At 43.6% G+C, this 19,681-nt stretch overlaps 1 protein-coding gene across 1 annotated transcript in view; it reads left to right on the top strand.

Moving 5' to 3' along the window:
• Positions 1–19,681, top strand: part of bi (T-box transcription factor bifid) — a 410,155-nt gene that overhangs the window by 368,559 nt on the left and 21,915 nt on the right. The window contains exon 6 of the mRNA XM_071591843.1: positions 9,957–10,033. Within this exon, the coding sequence (XP_071447944.1) occupies positions 9,957–10,033 (77 nt within the window). The remainder of the gene's footprint in view (positions 1–9,956; positions 10,034–19,681) is intronic.

The raw sequence follows: 19,681 nt of genomic DNA, 5'->3' as shown, positions 1-19,681 counted from the left end.
CCATTTACCGTGATTTTTTTCCCGGGAGACATATTCTACGATGCGTAGTGAGTTAATAGATTTCCGAAGGTTGAGTTATAGACAAGATTATTTTGGGTGACCAAGATCTCATTTCTACGGAAAACGACTACATACGACGCTCCAAAATTGATATCATCCGTGAGCGCGAAAAACTTGGGCGTTTCATGTTGAGTTGAACCCGAAAAATTTCATGGCGCAATAAACATTTACAAAAAATACCCGAAAATAATTCCCCTTTTACCTAAAAATATAAGCGAAAGAAGTTTTGGAAAAGCTCCTACCAATATCAAGTTTGAGAAGTTGAAAGTATTGAATCATGTTAATTTTGTATTCAACCATACAGAATATTTTATATGTCACCCTATGCCTTGCTCAGGGCGACCAGAAGTTTTATACTAAAGCGATAGTGTGAGCTGTAACAGAAGGCGATAGAGCCAACAGCTGGTGTATACCCTTGAGGCATTTCGCAATCACTATGTGTATCGATAAGTAGCTAACATCCAACACAGCACCTAATGGAATTTAATCATGGTGGTTAGGCAGGAAAAGCTATTTTTAGCACATTTTAAGTTCCACGAATGGGGTTAGACGACTTAGGTTGTCTCCAATGTTCCTGCATATCAATGGAAGGCTTTCATTCCTGCTTATCTTTCTCTAAGTCACTCATTGTGTCAGCAATCTTAATGAAATTTTGACACCCACACGAGGAAATTTGACTCGGGAGGAAGAAGGATCCGGAAACGTCTGAGGAATTTTAGACGTATGAATCCGTAAATTTTGTGTGCGCTGACGTTTCTCCTTTGACGCGCGATTACCATACGCGATGTCGAACGCCCCATTCCTTTTACCTCCGCGAATCCCTCTGATCTGTTTGCTAATTAATACCTAGGAAGTGAGGCACTGAGGGCGAAGAATTATTGGGGCAATTATATGTAGCGTCGTGGAAAGGGCGGGAAAAGGCCATGGAGACCATAAAAGGGACAAAGCGAGGATAAGAGAGCACCTGAGAATGTGGACGCTGAAGGTTGTGATCAGAGAGGTACTGCCAAATCAAAATATAGATGGTACATCGATTCTGACACAAAAATGCATCCCTCTTCCTTTGCGAACATTGAAATCAATGGATTACCTGGGAAATTACCGGTTGAGCGGTATTGGCATAGTCCTGGTGACGACTAGGGTACAATAGATCACTTAATAATGGCAAGCATTTATACTATGAGGAGATATTGTAATGAGGATTCTTAAAATTTCATGGAGTTCTTATTTTCATAGAAAGTACTGCGAGATCTACACGAAAGACTTCGGGATTTCAACTCATTAATATTTTTCTTTAAGCATGCAAATTTTTCATGAAAATTTGTATCGACAGATGTAACACGAGTGCGGTAATGGGGTATCGGTGAGCTATTGATTCGAAACGTAGGCACCGGAAAGGCCGTTTCTTCCCGCAGTTATTGCCGGTTAACGGCGGTAGATTCAAAGTGGTGCCGAATGTGTGCTTTTTGTGCCCACTGTCCGAGGGGATCTCCGCGGCCAAGAATGGTGACTTGACGGACGCAATCGTACGGCTATTAGGTGGGCTAGGCGGAGAGAAGGAGAGAGAGAGGGAGGATGAGGGAAACAGAATGAAGGAGAGTGGGTGGTGAATAGGGAGGCGAATGGGACGTTCCCTGGGGTGTGTGGGTGTGTGCGCGCGTAGAGCGCCGAGGGCGACGACATCTATCAGGTGGCGCTGCGGGGGTCTTGTTTAATTCCGAGGGGCAAAGTGGTGCTCCTTCCATCCTGCCGTCTAAGGGACTAATGAGGGGGACAGGAGGGGGCTGCGGCGGAAGAAGCACACGCACGTCGGGGTGTTGTGTGGAAGAGTCGTGAGGAACGCATGAGCGTTGGTTGATCGTGCGAAATGGGATCGAGTGGAAGCGCTAGCGGGCGGGGTTTGAATCAGGGGGGATTCAAAGAGAAGGGATGCGCAGGGGAAAATGGGCGGCGGAGATAAGTGTGAACGACGGAATTACTTTGAGAGGGCTTAGGAAGGCGAAGTTTCTGGAAACTAGCAAGATGACCCCCATCTTCCTGCGAACATTTTGCTTGTTTCCAACTTTCATGAACGTCCTTTAAAGATTTGCGTTCCATGTTTTTTCGAATATTAATGTTCATGCAAAAAAACTTATTGTATATTGTTTGTGATCCCAGATTCATTTTAGTTGGCACCTATGATCAGCATAGAGCCAAAAAAATATCGTTTTGGCGTTAATCTTTAAATTCACGATTCAGCCCAGTATATGCATGTAAATATTATAATATAAAGTTTCAACTTGTTAGTCCGAATCAAAATTAAAGCAAAAATTCGCACATGTTAAGTATTCATTATTCACGAGGTAACAATGGAAATCAGGTAGAGACATAAAACAATTCAATCAAACGCAATGTTTTGTCCATCGACAAATGAACTGTTCAAAGGTCATGTTCTGAAAATGCGTTGAAAATCGTATATATTCTTTGCGGGGAGGAAAATATAACAAAGTAAATGATTTGCATTTAAAATTTTATGGTAACTTATAAAAAAACACTATCCAATCGAAGGGCTGAAATTTCACCTAATCAAGGAAAACGGATAAAAGAGTTGTTTTGGTTAATGTTTGATGCAAATGCTCAGCTTACATCGATCCATTAGGTTGTTCCATGATTTAAACTTGAAAAAAATCTCGAGTGAACAAAATCGACTGATTTTGTTAATTCGGGCATGTGTAGCAGTGGTTGATGGGAAGTGGACGGGATGAGGGTATGTACCGCATGGAGTTCACATTTGAGGACATATCTGAATCTTGATGGATAGATATGGAATGGGATCGAGGGACGCTGCGTTTTGGTAATTTGTGCTCTGTGGTGTTCGTCCGCTCATTTCCATAGGATTCCTGACATCCACCTACTCCTCTTATTACTTACAATACACAAGCTCCCTCCCCCACCCTCCCCTCTCCGCATGGAAAACCAATGTACTTTGCCGTGCCGGAGCGGCGTTTCGTTGAGTGGCTTAGTTTGGCATCGTTTTTTTTTTAATTCTTTGGAGAAATGATGTCATGGGCACATTTAAATTGGATGCATGCACGCCTCATTATACATGGCCCCGTGGACGCTGTGAGAGGCGATGTCGGAGGGTCGGGGAGGAGACGAGGATGGGAGCATTGAGAGGTCACGCATTGACACCCCGCACGGGAGAGAAGGGTATTGTCCATAATCATTCCTCGTTTGCTTTGCGCGCGATAAATGTTCGTTAAGCTTTAACGCCGGAAAAATGCATCGAGAGCCAATTAGGCCCCTGCGGCAGCTCCATAAATTTAGCACGGCGATAAACATCTAGGCAAAGGGAGGAAATGAGGTGGATCAGGCTGATAGCGATCTTAAAGGGACAGCTTTTTAAGAGCATTTTCTTTAATACTCGGATCGCTCCGTCGAAAAAGCTGATACGCGCGTAGCATCTGGGTTAAATGAATGCAGATTAATACATTATAAAGGGAATGAGTCAGTCTTCGTAGTTCCAGGAAACGAAGGATTTCTTTCGTTCGGTTTCGCGTCCGCACATTCTTGACGGCGCCGAGTTTATCAGAAGCCGCATCGTGCGTACTAATTGCGCAGTACAGAGAAGAGGGGGAAAAACTGCTCGAAAGGAAAATCCCAGTCGGTTCGCTTCTGGAGGCGGTCGAGAGAGGAGAAAGAGTTCGTGCAGCGTGGCACGAAATGCGAAACGTGGTCAAGAAGATTTCTGAAATGGGGAGCCGTTGGAAAATGGCCGCTCCCCATGGGTACTTACCGCGAATCATTTTCTCCTCCACATCCATTGGGGGGTTCCGCTCGCTCTCATTAGGACACGGACAATGGAGTGACAAAGGAGGGTGTCTCTAGGGGAAGGACTTAGGGGGTGAGGGACCCCGAGGAAGGGGTTTTCCCGGGGCGACATATCGCGGATCCCCCCCGTGGGGCGCGTCGGGGAGTGGTCCTAAAAGCGCCAATCCAGGGGTCTGAAGCCGCCACTCTCGAACGTTAGGGAGAGGGAGAAGTCCCACGCTCCATACCGCCCGCACCACCATAAGGCGATGCCTATGTGCCAAGTACTCGTCGAGACCCACTCCCGCCCTCGGACCCACCCGCCCCGATCCCACCCTTTCCAACACTTATCGTCAGCCTCCGCGCCGACCCCTCAGGGTATAGGGAAGGCGTGATTGTGGGCGTTGGCCGCGGCGGGCATGCTTCATTAGGAGTGGAAAATGGAAGTGACCGATCGCCATCCATAGTATTAATGCGTGTGGTGATGAAGGGAAATAGGTTGTAGAACCGGGTAGAGAGAGCTGTCATCATTAATTCATGTCACTACTACCGATGGACGACGGCGTCCTCTCCTCTATTGCATATTTAATTCTTTTTTCCGCCATATTCCTCCGGGAGATGTCGATTAATTCGTAGTTAGTAAGCCAGCTTCCACAAGTTACCATTAAATTATTATCCTGAATCGTAGATATGCACGAGAAGGCTGCGTATATTATATGTTAGTTGGAGAGGCAATGAAATGTTCCGCTGTCCATCCATCCGCACTATTAGCCGCGGTTTTGGGTTACGGTGTAAGTAAGACAAAATATTCGTCATATTTTTGCTCTAGGCACTATACCCTTTTTTTGATCATACCCTTAACCGGGAGCTGATGTAGACATTTTCCGATGCAAGTGCGTTTTTTTAACTTTAAAAAAATTTTAGTCTAAATATATCAATAATAAATAAAAGCATCGTGCCACCAGAATTTTAGCAAATAGATTTTTTGATGAAAAAATTAGATTTGGACGGTGTTATCATCATTTAAAAGGAATTTCCATTGGTCATTCCTTTAAGTATCATATTCTTGAGGTCAGACTACGTGCCATTATGATGCCCGTCCAAGAGCGAAATCAGCACGCTCGTTTAGGCATGTGCCGTCGTCACAAGCAGAATATTTTTCATCATCAATTTTTATTACAGCAAATTGTTGTTACTGATTGTGTGTTGATTTGGATGAAATTTATCAGCAATGTCTTTCATTGTCTTTGCTTCAACTCTAAGAGAAAAACAACTTAATAAGGGACTAGCCTTTTTGTAACTTGAAGTCTTTAGGAATCTTGATTATCGAAACATGTCTTATTTACTTTGGTCATTTCGTTAAACATCCATCGCACATATAGTAAAATGGGATATGTCCTTCACATCATTAGGATCATATTTTCTTTCAATTACTCGTCAGCACGGACATATATAATAATTTCATATGCTGACCGACACGTTTAGTAGTTATTTTACCGGCTGATATATTTAGTTATTTTCGTATAAACTCGCCTAAAATGAATTGAAATGCTTGTTTTTCAAACACCGCGCGGATTGCAAATCGCATTTTTAGAAAACCACCCTAAAAGCATTAACTCTGCATTCCATAAGTTTCTGTTCGTCAAATATTTACTCACACTTATTTAAAACTCCCGAGATGAAGTGAGTTTTACTCATTTACTTGTCTTGAAAAACAACAGCACCAGAGTCAAAAACGATCATGGACCGACAGAAGATTCACCAGTACCAAATCTGCCGTAAATAAATGTTCAATCGAACGGATCATCGAATCTGCGACAAATGGATCGCATCCCGGTGAAGGCGAAGGGCTGTTGTAACGCGCGTGAAGAATTGACTCGGCGAAGAGCGGACTGGCGTGAGAATTCCGTGCGTCCGGGTGCAGCCGTGCTATTGTAATAGGTTTGGAATTGAGCGCGGGAGTGGGGGAGGAAGAAAGGGGAGATCGGAGGGGGGTGGAGCGAGTGATAGGGTCGACGAAGTCGGGAGGGTTGGAGGGAGCTGGTGAGTGGGCCTGGGGCGGGAGGAAGAATGTGCGGGACAATCCGGTGGGAAAGTGCACGCTGGGATATATAAGTTGTGAAACTGAGGACGCTTCATTTAACGCCGCCCGCGTTTGCACCGTGATTCCCGTATCACTTGAGCTCCGCGCGTCATGGACATTTTTTTTTCTTTTAATGCCGCTTGGGTCCATATGTGGCGATTGACGGGGGATGTCTCCGCGTGGGGAGATCTGACTGATGGAGGGGATGGGCGGAACCGCAGACCTCAGAACCTTGCAACATTGATACCCGTTAGAGCAGAAGCGTTGACAGCAAAATAAACGCCCGTATTGCGAGGAAGCTGGGTACGGATGGGATAGATTAATACGATGTTATCGACAAGCGGTTTTGTTTCTATGATAGAATATAGAAGGTACGGAACTAAATTTTCTTTTGTAGGGACTATTCCTTATCCACGAGGACGGCGTTGTAAACTAGTTAGAGCAGCCGGTTATTGGCCGGAGGGACACGTTTTTTAATCCCGGTAAAGAATCAGGATAGTCCCATCATAAATACAGGCTGTGCGATATTTTGAGTAACAGAATTCAATAGGAAACCTCACCTTCCTCTTCCATCTCCGAAAAAAACTGAAATAAGGAAGTTATAAATGGTCGGAATTTTATTAGATAATTTTTAGATTAGGGATAATATCAGAGATATAAATAGGTAAGTAACCAGGGGTTATTTTTCCGGGTCATTGCGGGGAGCAAATGATATCTAAATCTCTCTCACATCCCGTAAGTTTAACCAGACAGGTCTCAAATAGGAGGATGATGAAATCTTAAGTATCGTCAGGTGTTGAAAGACATGAATGGAATATCAAGTTTGAAATTCTGTGGTAGCGAAAGAGAGCAGTTGTTGAAAATGAAACAGAAATGGCAAATACTTCGGTAAAAATAACCAGATGGTGGAAGATACAAGTAAGCTTGAATTTTCATTTGGGAGGGTCGAAGGTCGTTGGGTTGAACACGTTATCCTGCACGGCTGCTTCTCTGATCTCACAACGCAATTGAAGTTAGGGAAGAAAGATCGTTCAGCGAGTGCGACATGAAAATTGCATGATCACTGTTTTCAGTAAACACCTCATTTTCGTGAGATATACCTACATCGAGAAATTTTCCTGAAAAAACGAGCCCGAGCTATACGATACATTTCTCTTTTAGCCTAAATGCGATTGGTGCACTTTTGAGCGTGTATAGCACTTTATGGTGTCAACCTTTTGATGAACATCGTTTGAGCACCATTAAAAAAAAAGGATTTTGTTCCAGAAAATGTTTCGAACGTTTCTTTCACAAACACAAGTACAACCAATGCGTCATGCCCGCGTCATAAACATTTGATCATGTTTCGCGGGGAAAACGTTTGTCTCGGATGGAAAAAAGAGAATTTTGGCCCCCGTGGTGATCATTTTGAAACCATTTTATTCACCGCCGAAGTTGTGGATAGGGTACATCCGATGCGCGGCAGGCAGGGGATGGAGGTTGAGGAAGAGACCGTGGGGTGGGTAAAGAGAGGAGCACGAGAGACCTCTATCATCCCGAGGGCGAAGGACAGACGAGGACGGGAGGAGGAGGGTGTGGGGGGAGGGACGGGAAGAGCCGGCAGGGGGTGGGCGGCCCACGAGCGACGGTGGCAATGGTGGTCGGGAGTGTTGGGAGCAGGAAATTGACGCGATGTTCGTCTGTGTGTGTGTGTGCGCGCGCTTGCGAGAGTGCGTGCGTGTGACTGCAAGAGCGTATGCAGTGCACGCGTGTGTGTGTGTTTGTGTGTGCTCCGGGGGTGTCGCGATACGCAGGACACGGGAGTCTGTTGGGTGGGTGCGGGGATTGATGGAAGGGGGAGGAGCGTATAGTGCGAGATGGGGGGGACGTGGGAAGGGGTCACGGGAGTGGGAGGGCGGAATTGGAGTAATGGGGGGGAACCCACCGGGGGAGAGAGTGAGCGAGGGGGTCCCTCCTCTCCCCCCTGGATGGATGGAGGATTTCCTGCTTTTTTCCGAACCCCTCCCCTCTGACACACACACTCCTCCAGCTTCTCACATATTTTTTTTCATCCCTCTCGTTTAATTTTTGTTCCTCGGCGTAGCGGCCATTACGGTGGTACTTCCTGTGGCGGTCCGGTCCCTGAAAACTTATCTCTCGTTACACAAATCCCCCTGGCTTTTCTCGGTGAAAGTTTATTTCTGCGCCGGTCTTGTGCCTTGGTCCCCGCCGCAGTGCTCAGGTAATCGACTCCCTGGTAGCCCAAGAGCTAATGGTTATACGTGTTTCCCCGAGGTTTTTTTTTGGAGTCCGTGAAAAACAAATCTGGACGCTATTGGTGAGGTGCCATCTTTCAAAGTTCTGCATTTTGCCGGCGAAAATGTTAAAACGGGCGTCGGGGCTGGAAACAAAAGCAACACGCGTATGAATGCGGGCGAGTCATTTCATTTCATTGCGCGTGTTTTCATGGATGTACATATTTGTGTTTCCCATTCGTGATGTAAGTATACATGCCGCGATGTCATTTGTTGTTATTAGACTGATACCAATTTTTAAAACTCGCTGATCCGCCCAACGAGGTACTAGCCAGAAAAGGGCTCTTTCCATGCATTTGTGATAAGGGGTAATCTTCCAGCGGGTTGTTACCGTGAATATATATTATATATTTTTTCCGCTATTTTATTTTCTCGTGACTCCCAACAATACAAAAACAGCTCCGCACTCATTATTTTGGGGGACATATATTATTCAAATTTTTTGGCCGTTCGTTCACCTCGCCCGTGGATAAAATTTCACCACCTATTCTTCTCGGTTCTCATAATTTAAACACGCAATCTATACGGCGCTCTTTTCTCTTCCTTTCCCGTTTGGAGAGCGTTTTTGAAGTTAGGCTAAGGACGCTCGGTCCTCGCATCCTACGGAGGTGGAAGAGGAGGAATAATGGGAGAGGAGCAGGCTAGTTCATTGTTGGACGCCATGTTTTGTTCCCATGTCCCCCGTCCCGACCCCTTCTGCCGCCGCGTCGCCCTCCACTCGGGCCTCTCTTCTCTAGCGAGCTCTTCCCTCTCATCGTCCCCCCACCCTCCCTGCCACCCCCTACCCACCTTCACCCCCTTGGACCCGCTCCTTTTAGCCCGCCCCCCGAAAAAACCCTTCCGACGACCCCCTTCTTCCGTCACAAGTCAGGGCGACGCTCCGAGTGACAAGAGAAGCCAAAATGGAGGATAGAGCTCTCGTGAGCGTCCATTCCACATTAGTGGGGGAGGGGTATGGAAAATAACGAATTATTCCTGTCCTCTCTCGCGTGTAGGAGAGGTTATCTAATTGGAAGCCGGGATTATTTTATCAACATTTCTTGAAAATTGTTTCTACGCACGGTGTATGGCAAGAGGGTCACCCTGCCTGAGTGCTTTAAAAAAATATGGAGTTGGTTGCTCAGAGCTAGATAGTTACGGAGCTGATTCTGCCCTCTTGTGCGTGTACGAGAGGTTATCTAATTGGACGCCGGGATTATTTTTAAAGCATTTTGTTAAAATTGCTTATTTTTAGTAGTGGCATACAGCGACTATGGAGCCTGCCGTCTCAACAGAGAAGTTTTAAAAATAAATGCATGAAGCTGTTTACTTGGGGCTTGAGTAAACGGACCTGGTTCGGTGAAATCAAAGTCTTCCTTAATTCTTTCCTCCCCCTTCTTTATTATAAATATTATTTGAATGGCGGAATTTTGAGGTTTCCTTCGTTCCTAAGCCCAATTGGTTGTGTTCAGATGAAATTAAAACCATGGCGAAAAGTTTCTAATTCATAAAAAGCAGTTGATTTTAAGATTAATGTTATGCAAGCCGTTTAATTCTGTTATTTGGACGACATAGGCTGGTGATAAGCTGCGTGAAAAGGAAATTATTTTGCTAATCGATGTACCTATTTTCTGTTGAGGTGGTTATTGGTACATAGGTATAGAGTAATATATATGTTATACCTAGTATTATATTGCTGTGTAATTAATATGTTTGCTCATTTTATTTTTCCCTTCCCTTTTCCACTTTAGATCACTCAATTGAAGATCGACAACAACCCTTTCGCGAAAGGCTTCAGAGACACAGGTGCCGGGAAGAGGGAGAAAAAGTGAGTACAGAAAGAAGCTATCATGGCGGCGTTTCCTCCTTTATCCTCTTGTATAGCGTGCCATTTATTCAATTCAAATTTACAATAATATCTATGCAAAATGGAATGAGCATGAAATCAAATTTAACTTTTTTTAATTCAATACCTAATCGCTTAGAAATAGAAAAATATCAACGGAGGAGAGACTAATTTCTAAGTTGATAATTACAGCTTTAACTTGATTCAAGTTTCTACGATTTCGTAATCGTTTTGAAAATTAAAGTGGCTGGGTCCAGACAGTGGCTTTTATATTTCTTAAACACATTTTTGAAATAAAATCTATGCTTTCGTCACGTTATTTTTGAAACCCCGATTTATGTGAAAGTTACGTAAGACTTATTTTATATGATAATATTTTGAAGTATTATATAGAAGCCATTTTAATGATGAAATCGATGCGGTGAATGCTTAAATGTTTTAAAAAACAGGTACCTAGGTATAAAAAAAATTTATTCAACGTGCTTCAATAAAATCGGGTGAATTGTTGATCCTTTCACGACTAAAATAGGGCTTCATTTTCATGAAAAGTACAAAATTTGAGGTAAAAAGATGCAGCAAAATATCACTTCCATGATAAATACGAATTTTAAGGATAAAAGAACTCCTCTTTTGAAATAAGGATTGCTCTTCGCACATATCTGCGGTCACCTCATCGTGGTGTGTTAGCGAGAGAATGAATGGGCACTTTCAATACGCTCTGCGCATTGCCCTCACTTCCCCCGCCTCAAGTCTGCCTCTCCCTGGCCCACGGAAAGGCAGCCTTCTCTTGCTTTCCTAAATTTCACGCTGGTCCGTCGTCGTTGCCACCACTACCATCACCTGCGTCCGCCGCCGTGCATTCCCCATCCCCAGGCGACTCACTTCCGTCCCCGTCAGCTCCCGAGCGCAGATTCCCACGAACTTTTCCCGCCTCGGCCTTTTCTCTTTCCCCTGCCTCCTTCCGCCATGCGACCGGAGGAAGATTCGGAGGAAGTTATGACGTCTTCCCTCCTTTTCAACACTTCTCTCGACCCCTCCCTCCTCCGTCTACTCTCGCCCTTCATTATACTCGACCACGGCTCCTTCATCTCGAGTGCGAGTCCCAACGGGACGCGGGTACAATGACGCCAGCATGGGGCGATGGCTGGCGCGTGGGACGTGCAATGTCACTCTGCGGTCGACAGAAAATTTTATCACCAAGCCCCGAACGAATTTGATTGCTCCCTTCAATTCAAACGGCTTTGTGTTAGGCACAGGCCTAGGAATCGGAGTATTTAGTCGCGAAAGTTCTCTGTTAGTTGAGGTTAATCAGCTGTAAACATTGTCAAATTCCTACGAAGAATGGTAGTAGTTATTAAGTTTGCGGTCTCGACGAATTATGCGTGCAGCAATGGAACAGATTACGGAAACTTTTTTTTGCGACCATTAGTTAGAGAATCTATCTTAATCGTAGGGTGACTCATTTAAATAGCCATTTTAATTTGAAATTATGTAAAACCTGTGGTTTAAATTTTGTTGAGAACAAATAAGTAATATAATTGTGTGACCGCGTTCAGGCAAATCGTTAAAAAATGATTTCTATTTGCGCCCTGGTTCGATGAACGACATATTTCTTATGCGTTTAAAATGGTGTATTTTTCGGTCTCGCATGGAATTGGTATCACAATTAGATTTCACTTCAATAAATATGCCGTTTACTTAAATTTCAACTGGCATAAATTGCTCATCGTGCATTTCAGGCTTACTTTTTAACGTGTGGCTCTCGAAAATGAATGCCATCATTTCATTCAGCATCACTGGAAGGTACCTAGATGGTTTAAATGCTTTCCGGTCATTGCGCTGCAGTGTAATTAACAGTGTGGCGAATTACCCGCGCTACGTAACCCTGAGGTGTGCGTTTTCGTCTCCATTTCGTTTGGAGGAGTTTTTCCACCATTCGTCGTCCGGTTTGCGATTCGAGGGCCCAAAAAGCATTCGAGGATCCGGAGCATTGCACCTCACAGATTGATCTCTGCCCCATTCTCCATTGCCCTTCCCCCCCACTCATTAAGCGGCCCCGCCATTTCCCTCCGGGACGATCGCTGTCGACATCGGCGCATGCGTGCGCGTTTGAGTCCCTCTCGATCCCTCAAAGCTACGTGCCGAGAGCCCTCCTCCTCCCCCCTCCCACAAACACACGCACCCCCGAGATCGTGCATTCTCTCCCACACCTCCTCCCCCGTGCGTGCCCGTCCTCCAGCTGTCGTCCCAAGGGTCGTCATTGAAGATGACAGGGCTCCACCCGCCGTGGGGTGCCCTCGGCCATTGTCCCCGGGGTGCGAAGCGTAGCGGGGGAGAGGCGCCGCACAAAGCCAAGGGGGTCGCGGGGGTGGGAAGAGTCGAGGGTGAGAAGTAGAGGATGAGGGGGGGTGTGCTCGAGATAATGTGGGGAGGGGTGTTGACTTCCGCGGGGGGGATTTCGTCTCATTGGCGGGGTCTCTCGTCCTGGGCGGGGATAATGGGGCGTGGGGGGGCGCGATTCGAGTGATGGAGGGCCGACGTGGGGTGCTCACCCGAATGGTGTCCGCTTCCCCATCGCAAACATGGGTCATACTTTGCACAGGTACGTCGATAAGTGGTTTTGAGGACCAGATGGATCGGTGTAAGCAGTCTTCTCTCGTGATGAACTGGGAACATCAGGCTAACCTTTTTTCCGTTGACCTCGTCTTAATGAATGTATTGCAATGTTCTGCGAATGGACGTGCATCCAATTGGAGAGAGAAAGTAGGTAGAGTAGTGGACTATACACATTAGAATTGATAAAAAAAATGGAAAAAGGATAATTTAATTTTGGGGTAAAGTCATGGAGAACCTTAATCTTACTCAAATGCTATCAAAACTATGCATTAAATTGGGCGTAGAAGAGAGTTAGAAACCCGAAAAACTCCTGTAGATATTTTTAGTAAAATTTCATGTAGTAATATAATACAGATGAATGAATATATATCACTAGGTTTCGTGCTTCGGAAATGACTACAGTTTTGATATGTAAATGTTAAACGTTACACATATAATTGGTTTTGAGTTTGCGCGTCTCTGGGAATATGGAAGAAAGAAATAACAGGGCCGTTGATTTCGAAAAAGTCTCTCTTAGATTATTTATACCGTCTTCATATTCCAGTTGAGTAATACCACCAGGTTCATTGAAGTTATAGTGCGAAAAAAACTTTAATTTTTATAGTGAATAATTGAAATCCTTATTCTTAAAGGACGTTCGTGGAGCATTTAAATTGAAGTGAAAAAGGGCAGCGACTAGCCCTCATAGCATATTGTTCTGAGACATTTGATCCCCGAGGCAAAGTGGTAAAGTACAACAGAGGGAGAACGGGATCCCATGCTCATAAATAGCTAAAGGTTTCTGGGAGACAAACGCCCAATAAGACAAGGGAGCCGGACAAAGGGGTGTGTTTCCACCCCGGTCCACCATTGTGATTGGAAGGGCCGGGAAAGGACTTCGGCGTCTCTTTCCTTGTGAGGGTTCGGTCATTTGATGTCTGGAGAAGTGGCGGCAAAAGGCTCCCCCGTCGATTTCTTAGCTTACTTCCTTCCTGCTAGGAAAGGGTCCTCCCCTCCCCTGGCATCCACCGATGGTTTTTCCTTCCCAACCATCGTCCTCTTAAAAACCTCCAAGACTATAAATAGCAGCTTACCCTTACCCACCTTTCTTACCCCTCCAACCACCCTTCTCTCCACAACATTTTCATTTTCTGGTACTCTCCGACCCCTTAGACTTCCCTCCGGCACCCCACGGCCAGTGAGTGTGCTTCCTCCGCGGCGGGGACGGACGGTCTCCGGTGGGAGAGAGACTCCCTCCCACCACCACTCTACTCCACACCACACGTCCCTCCCGTTCTCCCACCCACACGTTTTCCATACGTACCTCTCTTTCTCTCGTGTCACTCTCCCACTCCTCGTAGCGTCCTCCCCTCTCCCCCGATGTCGTAGTTCCATTCTCCTTCCCACGTCCGATCCCCGCCGACCGCTTCCGTTCACGTGCGACTGTTAATTTGATTGGACCCGAGAGTGGGGGCCGGAGTATGAGAGGGCCTGTATCTTGGCCGAGGGCCTGGCTCCTCTCCTTCCTCCTCTCGACGTTTTCCATTACGAGTTTTTTTATCCGCGCGTTTCCCGGTCGCCCTCGCTTCTGTAAACGGGACGGCGAGCAAACTGCTGCAGGGTAGGGGGAGAGTGGAGAGAGAGGAGGGCCTTCCTCTCCCATGTTGACACCGAATACAGAAATACCTCTCCGCAATATTTATTTGAGTCACCTAGTTCAGCTATATGAGGATGTAAGAGCACACTCTAAACTACTAGCGAGTGAATAATTAGGTTTTTCATTACTAAGACAAGTTCATTTTTAATCATTGAAAGTTTATGTAAAATATAAATTTTATTGCAAATAGGTATCTACTGCCTACTCATATCGACCTACCTCTTTGCGTTTAAATGAATAGTCGCTACAGAAAGATGAAAGTGTCCAACAATGAAATATTCCAGACCGAATTAAAATTACGAAGCGTTTGACCGTGACCGTTCACAATACTTATTCATGGATAATTTATCCACAAATTTACGCGTCGCCATCGAGGAAATTTACACTTCGAAAAATCGCCGGAAGGGTTAAATTTATCTTGTACTCAGGATGAATTTTCATAAGTTAAAATTATCTTCTTCGATTATGGTGTTAATGCTAACATTTTGGTTTTAATCTCCGGTGAATTAAGCTATATTGGATGCGATGAATGACTGTTAGGAAAACGTAACGGGGCATCACACATATCCTGGCATCACCGGGTGGAAATCATATCAGCGATCCCAGGATGAACAAAGGCTCCTCGAGGCTTCTGTTTTCCATATTCGTTCGAAATATAAAATATTGAGTGCAATTCGATTGCCTGGTAATCCAGCCCCTCCTCACCTCAAAGATCGTTTTTTTTCTATATAAGATCAATGCGTGATAATGATAACAACTTTCATATGCTTGTTACGATAAAAAATACTTGTACATTCGGTCCGCCAAGTTCATCGATTTTCTACCGACTGTTTTCTATGCACTGCACAAATATAAAGCTTGATATTTTTTGGTGATCTCCGAATAAAAATTGCGTACAAAATACTGCTCAACAGATGGGACCTTAGGCTATTGATTATCTGGAACGTTTCTGAAATAGTCGGTTAATACTGGCTCCAGGCTTTTCTCGCACTAACTCTTGGAAAAAATTCTTCCACTCCCTCATGTACTTGCCAAATTATCCACGATGCTGGAAAAATGCCATAGTACTTGAGTGCTTCCCACAGCCGTACCGCATCGATAATTTCTGCGCTCTACATGGTTTTCTTAAAATGGACGTAATAGTATATTAAACCTCTAGCCTTCCCGCAAACACATAAATTACTCAAATATGTGTATACTTACCTAATAAGCAAAATTAGGTGTTTAACTGAGGTTCCACATTGAATTTTAATATTTTTTATTTATTTTACGAGCAGTAGAGATATACGGCAGTTTTTTTCTCTCACTAACACTTTTGTAGCGGGACTTCTCTGGACGGAAGTGAGGGGGGCTAGCTCTGAATTAAGTTGGGATGTCTGCTGACGTATAGATTCACTTAGGTAATAGACTTCGTGCTTCGGACTCATTCGCATCGATAAATATGTCAAAGGGAGCGGGAAAGGAGTAAGACTTCCTGCTTGTATTAGCTAGTCGCGGTGAGGTCTGGTTTAAGGGAAACCTTTCACGCGTGTGAGAAGTGAACGGGTTTCTATGTGGTGTGAGGGTTGTCCGCGTGGGGATTATGCTCCGGGAAACGATCTTCTTTTTTTACAGATTTGGTGGCGCTCGATAGAGAGTCTAAGTAGGCACAAAAGTAATTAGGTAGACGATTCTTAGTTGGATTTTTGAGGATACATTCCTATGATATAATGAAATTGTAATCTTTATAAAAATGCGACTACATCGTGGTCATTAATAATAAGCAGTAGTAAAATATAATGCGTTTGAGGTGAGAGGGACACAAGTTCTGTTCAGGCTAAAATAATTTTAAATAAGCGATGAAATGCTTATGATTATTCATTGTTCCAAATAATTAAACTGCTAGCTAAAGACTAAAGAATAAAAATATCTCGTGAAAAAGTCTTCTCATAATAAACAAAGGGGCTACCACATATAATGTGCCTTTCTTCCCCTCAAAAATGGAGAATTTGAAGCCTAGTCTTTCATTCGTGTATTGAGGAGACTAAGACGCTTGTACGGATGTAACTAAAAGGACACGCAAGTCGTGAATTGCCAAAGCTGTGCACGTGTAAAAGGTCTGTTGTGCAATAGGCTGAAAAGAAAATCCTTTTTGTAATCTCGACATAAGTGAGTTTGTGAAGCTTATAATGTCCCGTGTGAAAGTATTACGTTGTACAGCTAAAGCTGTTATCTGATTGCCCTTGCAGCCGTACATTGGTTTTCCACAGAGTAGCGAAAATATCTCATACTCTATTTACTTTCTAACCAATCGTTCGGCGCTCTTCAGATTTCCTGTCTCTAAAATAACTCTAGCTACCTTTCTTTTCTCTTCTTTCGGCATATCTCTAAGTCTTGTTAGTTTTTATCAATAAAAAACTTGAAAATTTAACCATGAAACATATATATTTCCCTTTGAAAGAATCTTATTTTTCTTTGAATTGATCCGAGAATCGCCAACAACTTTAAAATTTTAGATGCAAAATCATAAGTCCTTTAGTTTGCTATAAGCAATTAATAATTTTTCGCCTTGGAATGGTTTCAGCATGATATTGAGCTATGTAATTAAAGCATCAATTAATTTATTAACCTTTTGATTATAAAATAATTATAATACATCGTTGACCATTGAAGTAATTTAGAATTTTGAATTCCTCATAGCGTACAGTGACTGGATATATTAATAGACCTACCAAAATAGGAAAAAAACTACGTCTTTCCTTCTTTTCGAGATTTTTTTCGAAATCCCTCAGGGACAAGACTTTGGCTTAGAATCAATTCGTACACATGTTCTCGTCCCGATCCCGTAAATGGATTTTGAAGCATCCAATGTGCAAGCGTGAGAAAACAAGCATATTTATAAAGGCGTTGGAAACCATTTTAGGTGAAGCTGGTTAAAAGCATTATTTTGCTAAACACTTGGTAAAGATTCAAGATGGGAAATTTTTTCAGCAAATACTAACGTCTATAGTCAGCTGCTTCTTTTTTTAGTCAGTCTCGAAGATTCAAAACGCTTTAAAGAAGAATAGATAACATTGAGTAAATTTCAGAAAGCAAATAATTGACGTCTACTATTACGTGTCATAGTGAACCCAGAGTGCAGTAGTTGTTATTTTTAGGTCTTAGCTCTAATTATGTATTATTTAGAATCATTTAATGCTTTGGCAAGCCTCTGGATAAACATAAATTAACTGGTTATAATGTGTGCAAATGTTGTTGGAACACTGACAAATGAAGTTATTTCTTGAGCAATGGTTACCAGGGTCTGCATTTTAGGGTCTCCTTACCTACGCAAGAATTCATTTCTACAGCGTCTACCAAATATAAATTATTTGTTCTCGTTCATTTCCTTCCTGTGGCGAGAGAGAGTACAATTCTGTTGATCTTAAAATCATAAGAACTCTTAGCAATGGAATCCTAGCCAGTCGTTCGTTTGTCGATCAAGCCCAGCAGGCTGGCAGTAATTGCACTCATGAATGCGTTGAGCTTCGGGTGAAGTTAAATTCATTAAAATGAGACGAATTCTCATTGATATTTGAGTCATTAAATGCAACCATAATCAAATTTTAGAATTTCGGTGCTTTCAGCGGATGATACTCTATTAAATATCTGTCGCGGAATATCCGTAGTTCTTTGAGTCAAACAATTGTTTCCTGTTTCAGCAGTTTCGTCAATCGATTGTAAGTATGGTGCATAAATCATTGAGGCTAATTATGCGTATCCGGCGGGGTGAGTTTGGTCGGAATTACTTCGTGGGTAACGTCCCCTCCCTCACTCCCTTCCGGGGCGACCCAGGAGCTATAAGTATCTTGGGCGAGCCCGGCAGGTAGTCTACATCCACGGGGCTCTCAACCTTCCATCCTGGACGCCATCCCCCCTCGACGATCGCAGACTCTGCACCCTCTCCTTCCCCTTCTATTCGGAAGGAGCCTATTTCCCCGGTGCAGGATCTTTCTTAATCTCCCCACTCTATTTGGATTCCCCCTCTCTATCCATCCATTTGAAAGGGGTTGGATGGTGTCGAGACTTATTCCTCTGCTTCCGTGTGAAATTGGGGCTTTCCACGCACGCTTGAGTGCCGAGCTTTTTCTCTCCCGCCCTCCGCCTCCGAAGAAGTGCTATCCTGCCTTCTCCCTTCGAGATGCCTCTCATTCTTTCCTCCACATCCCACGCTCTAAACCCTCTCTCTCAGTCCCTTCCCCCTTTGACACTCCTTTAGGGGCATTTGGCGGTCCATTTTCCGTCCTTTCCCTCAGATGTGCACTTGATGATGTGGATTAGGAGTGGAAATCGCGTCGTGCCTTTATAATTAAATGAGTGTGCGTTTCTCATCTTGATTTTTTATTTATTTAAATTTCACATTTCTTATATCTTCTTAGTTTCATTCTATTTCTCGATCTCATTTCAATCACGATTTTGGCCTCTCAATTTCTTTCCAAAATTTTATCCTGTGCATTTGAAGTTAACGATGAGAGTTTTCGGTGGGAAACATACTGCCTTAGCCCCAAAATATCCTTTCTTGCAAAAAGCATCATCAATAGATGGTTAAGACCGTTCCTCCCCTCCTATAAAATAATAATAAGTAATCTGTTACGAAAATAACTGTTAGTTTGGTAGTATTCCAAAACTCACGCTCAGAAAAATGTTATAAATGGTTTTATCATCATGTTTGTTATTTTTCATTTTCACTTAATAGTCCCATATTTACTTAGGTGAACAGTGTTCTTCAAGTGCAAGAGTAGGCAGTGTTGCACTAATGGATTGTGTATCAATTAGGTGTTCAAATGACATAGCGGCAAGGCGCACATAATTACGACATTGCATGAGAAATATTGGATTATTATACCTAACTCTTAAATCAATTTTCACTTGGAGCTAAATATTCTGACAGAATAAATTACTGTATCAATTTAATGCGCCCACCTTTTTCCTTCGCATGGTAGTTTTTTATATCGCCCCTCTGTAGAACTAATACTTAAAATGAAAATAATTTTCATTTGCTGAAGACGTTAAATCTGTTGGGTAATTATTGTTGAATTTTATCGAAATTTAACACAGAAAACGCTTGTATTTGATAATGCGATATGAGAAATTTGTTATCAGCAGAAGGTATGGTCTAACAGTAAAATCGTGAAGGTTCTTTTCGGTAAGTCGTTCAGAATGTATTAAATGCGGGAAGAAATTCGGCAACACGACCCTTCAAGGATGCCTTCGGCTTCAAGACAGTCCTCTTCCTATCTCCGCTTTTTCCTCTCGTCTTGGGTACCTCGAATTCGCTATTCTCTCCCCAATTTCCGCGAAGCTTGCTGCCATTTCATTCTATATTTAGTCTCCTTTTCAGTTTGTTCGCTCAACTTTTT

The sequence above is a fragment of the Hetaerina americana genome, unplaced genomic scaffold, assembly GCF_022747635.1.
Source record: "Hetaerina americana unplaced genomic scaffold, ioHetAmer1.1.p SCAF_5, whole genome shotgun sequence".
In the NCBI taxonomy this organism is placed as follows: domain Eukaryota; kingdom Metazoa; phylum Arthropoda; class Insecta; order Odonata; family Calopterygidae; genus Hetaerina; species Hetaerina americana.
Note: the sequence above shows the minus strand (reverse complement) of the source record. Positions and strands in the feature narration are given on the sequence as shown.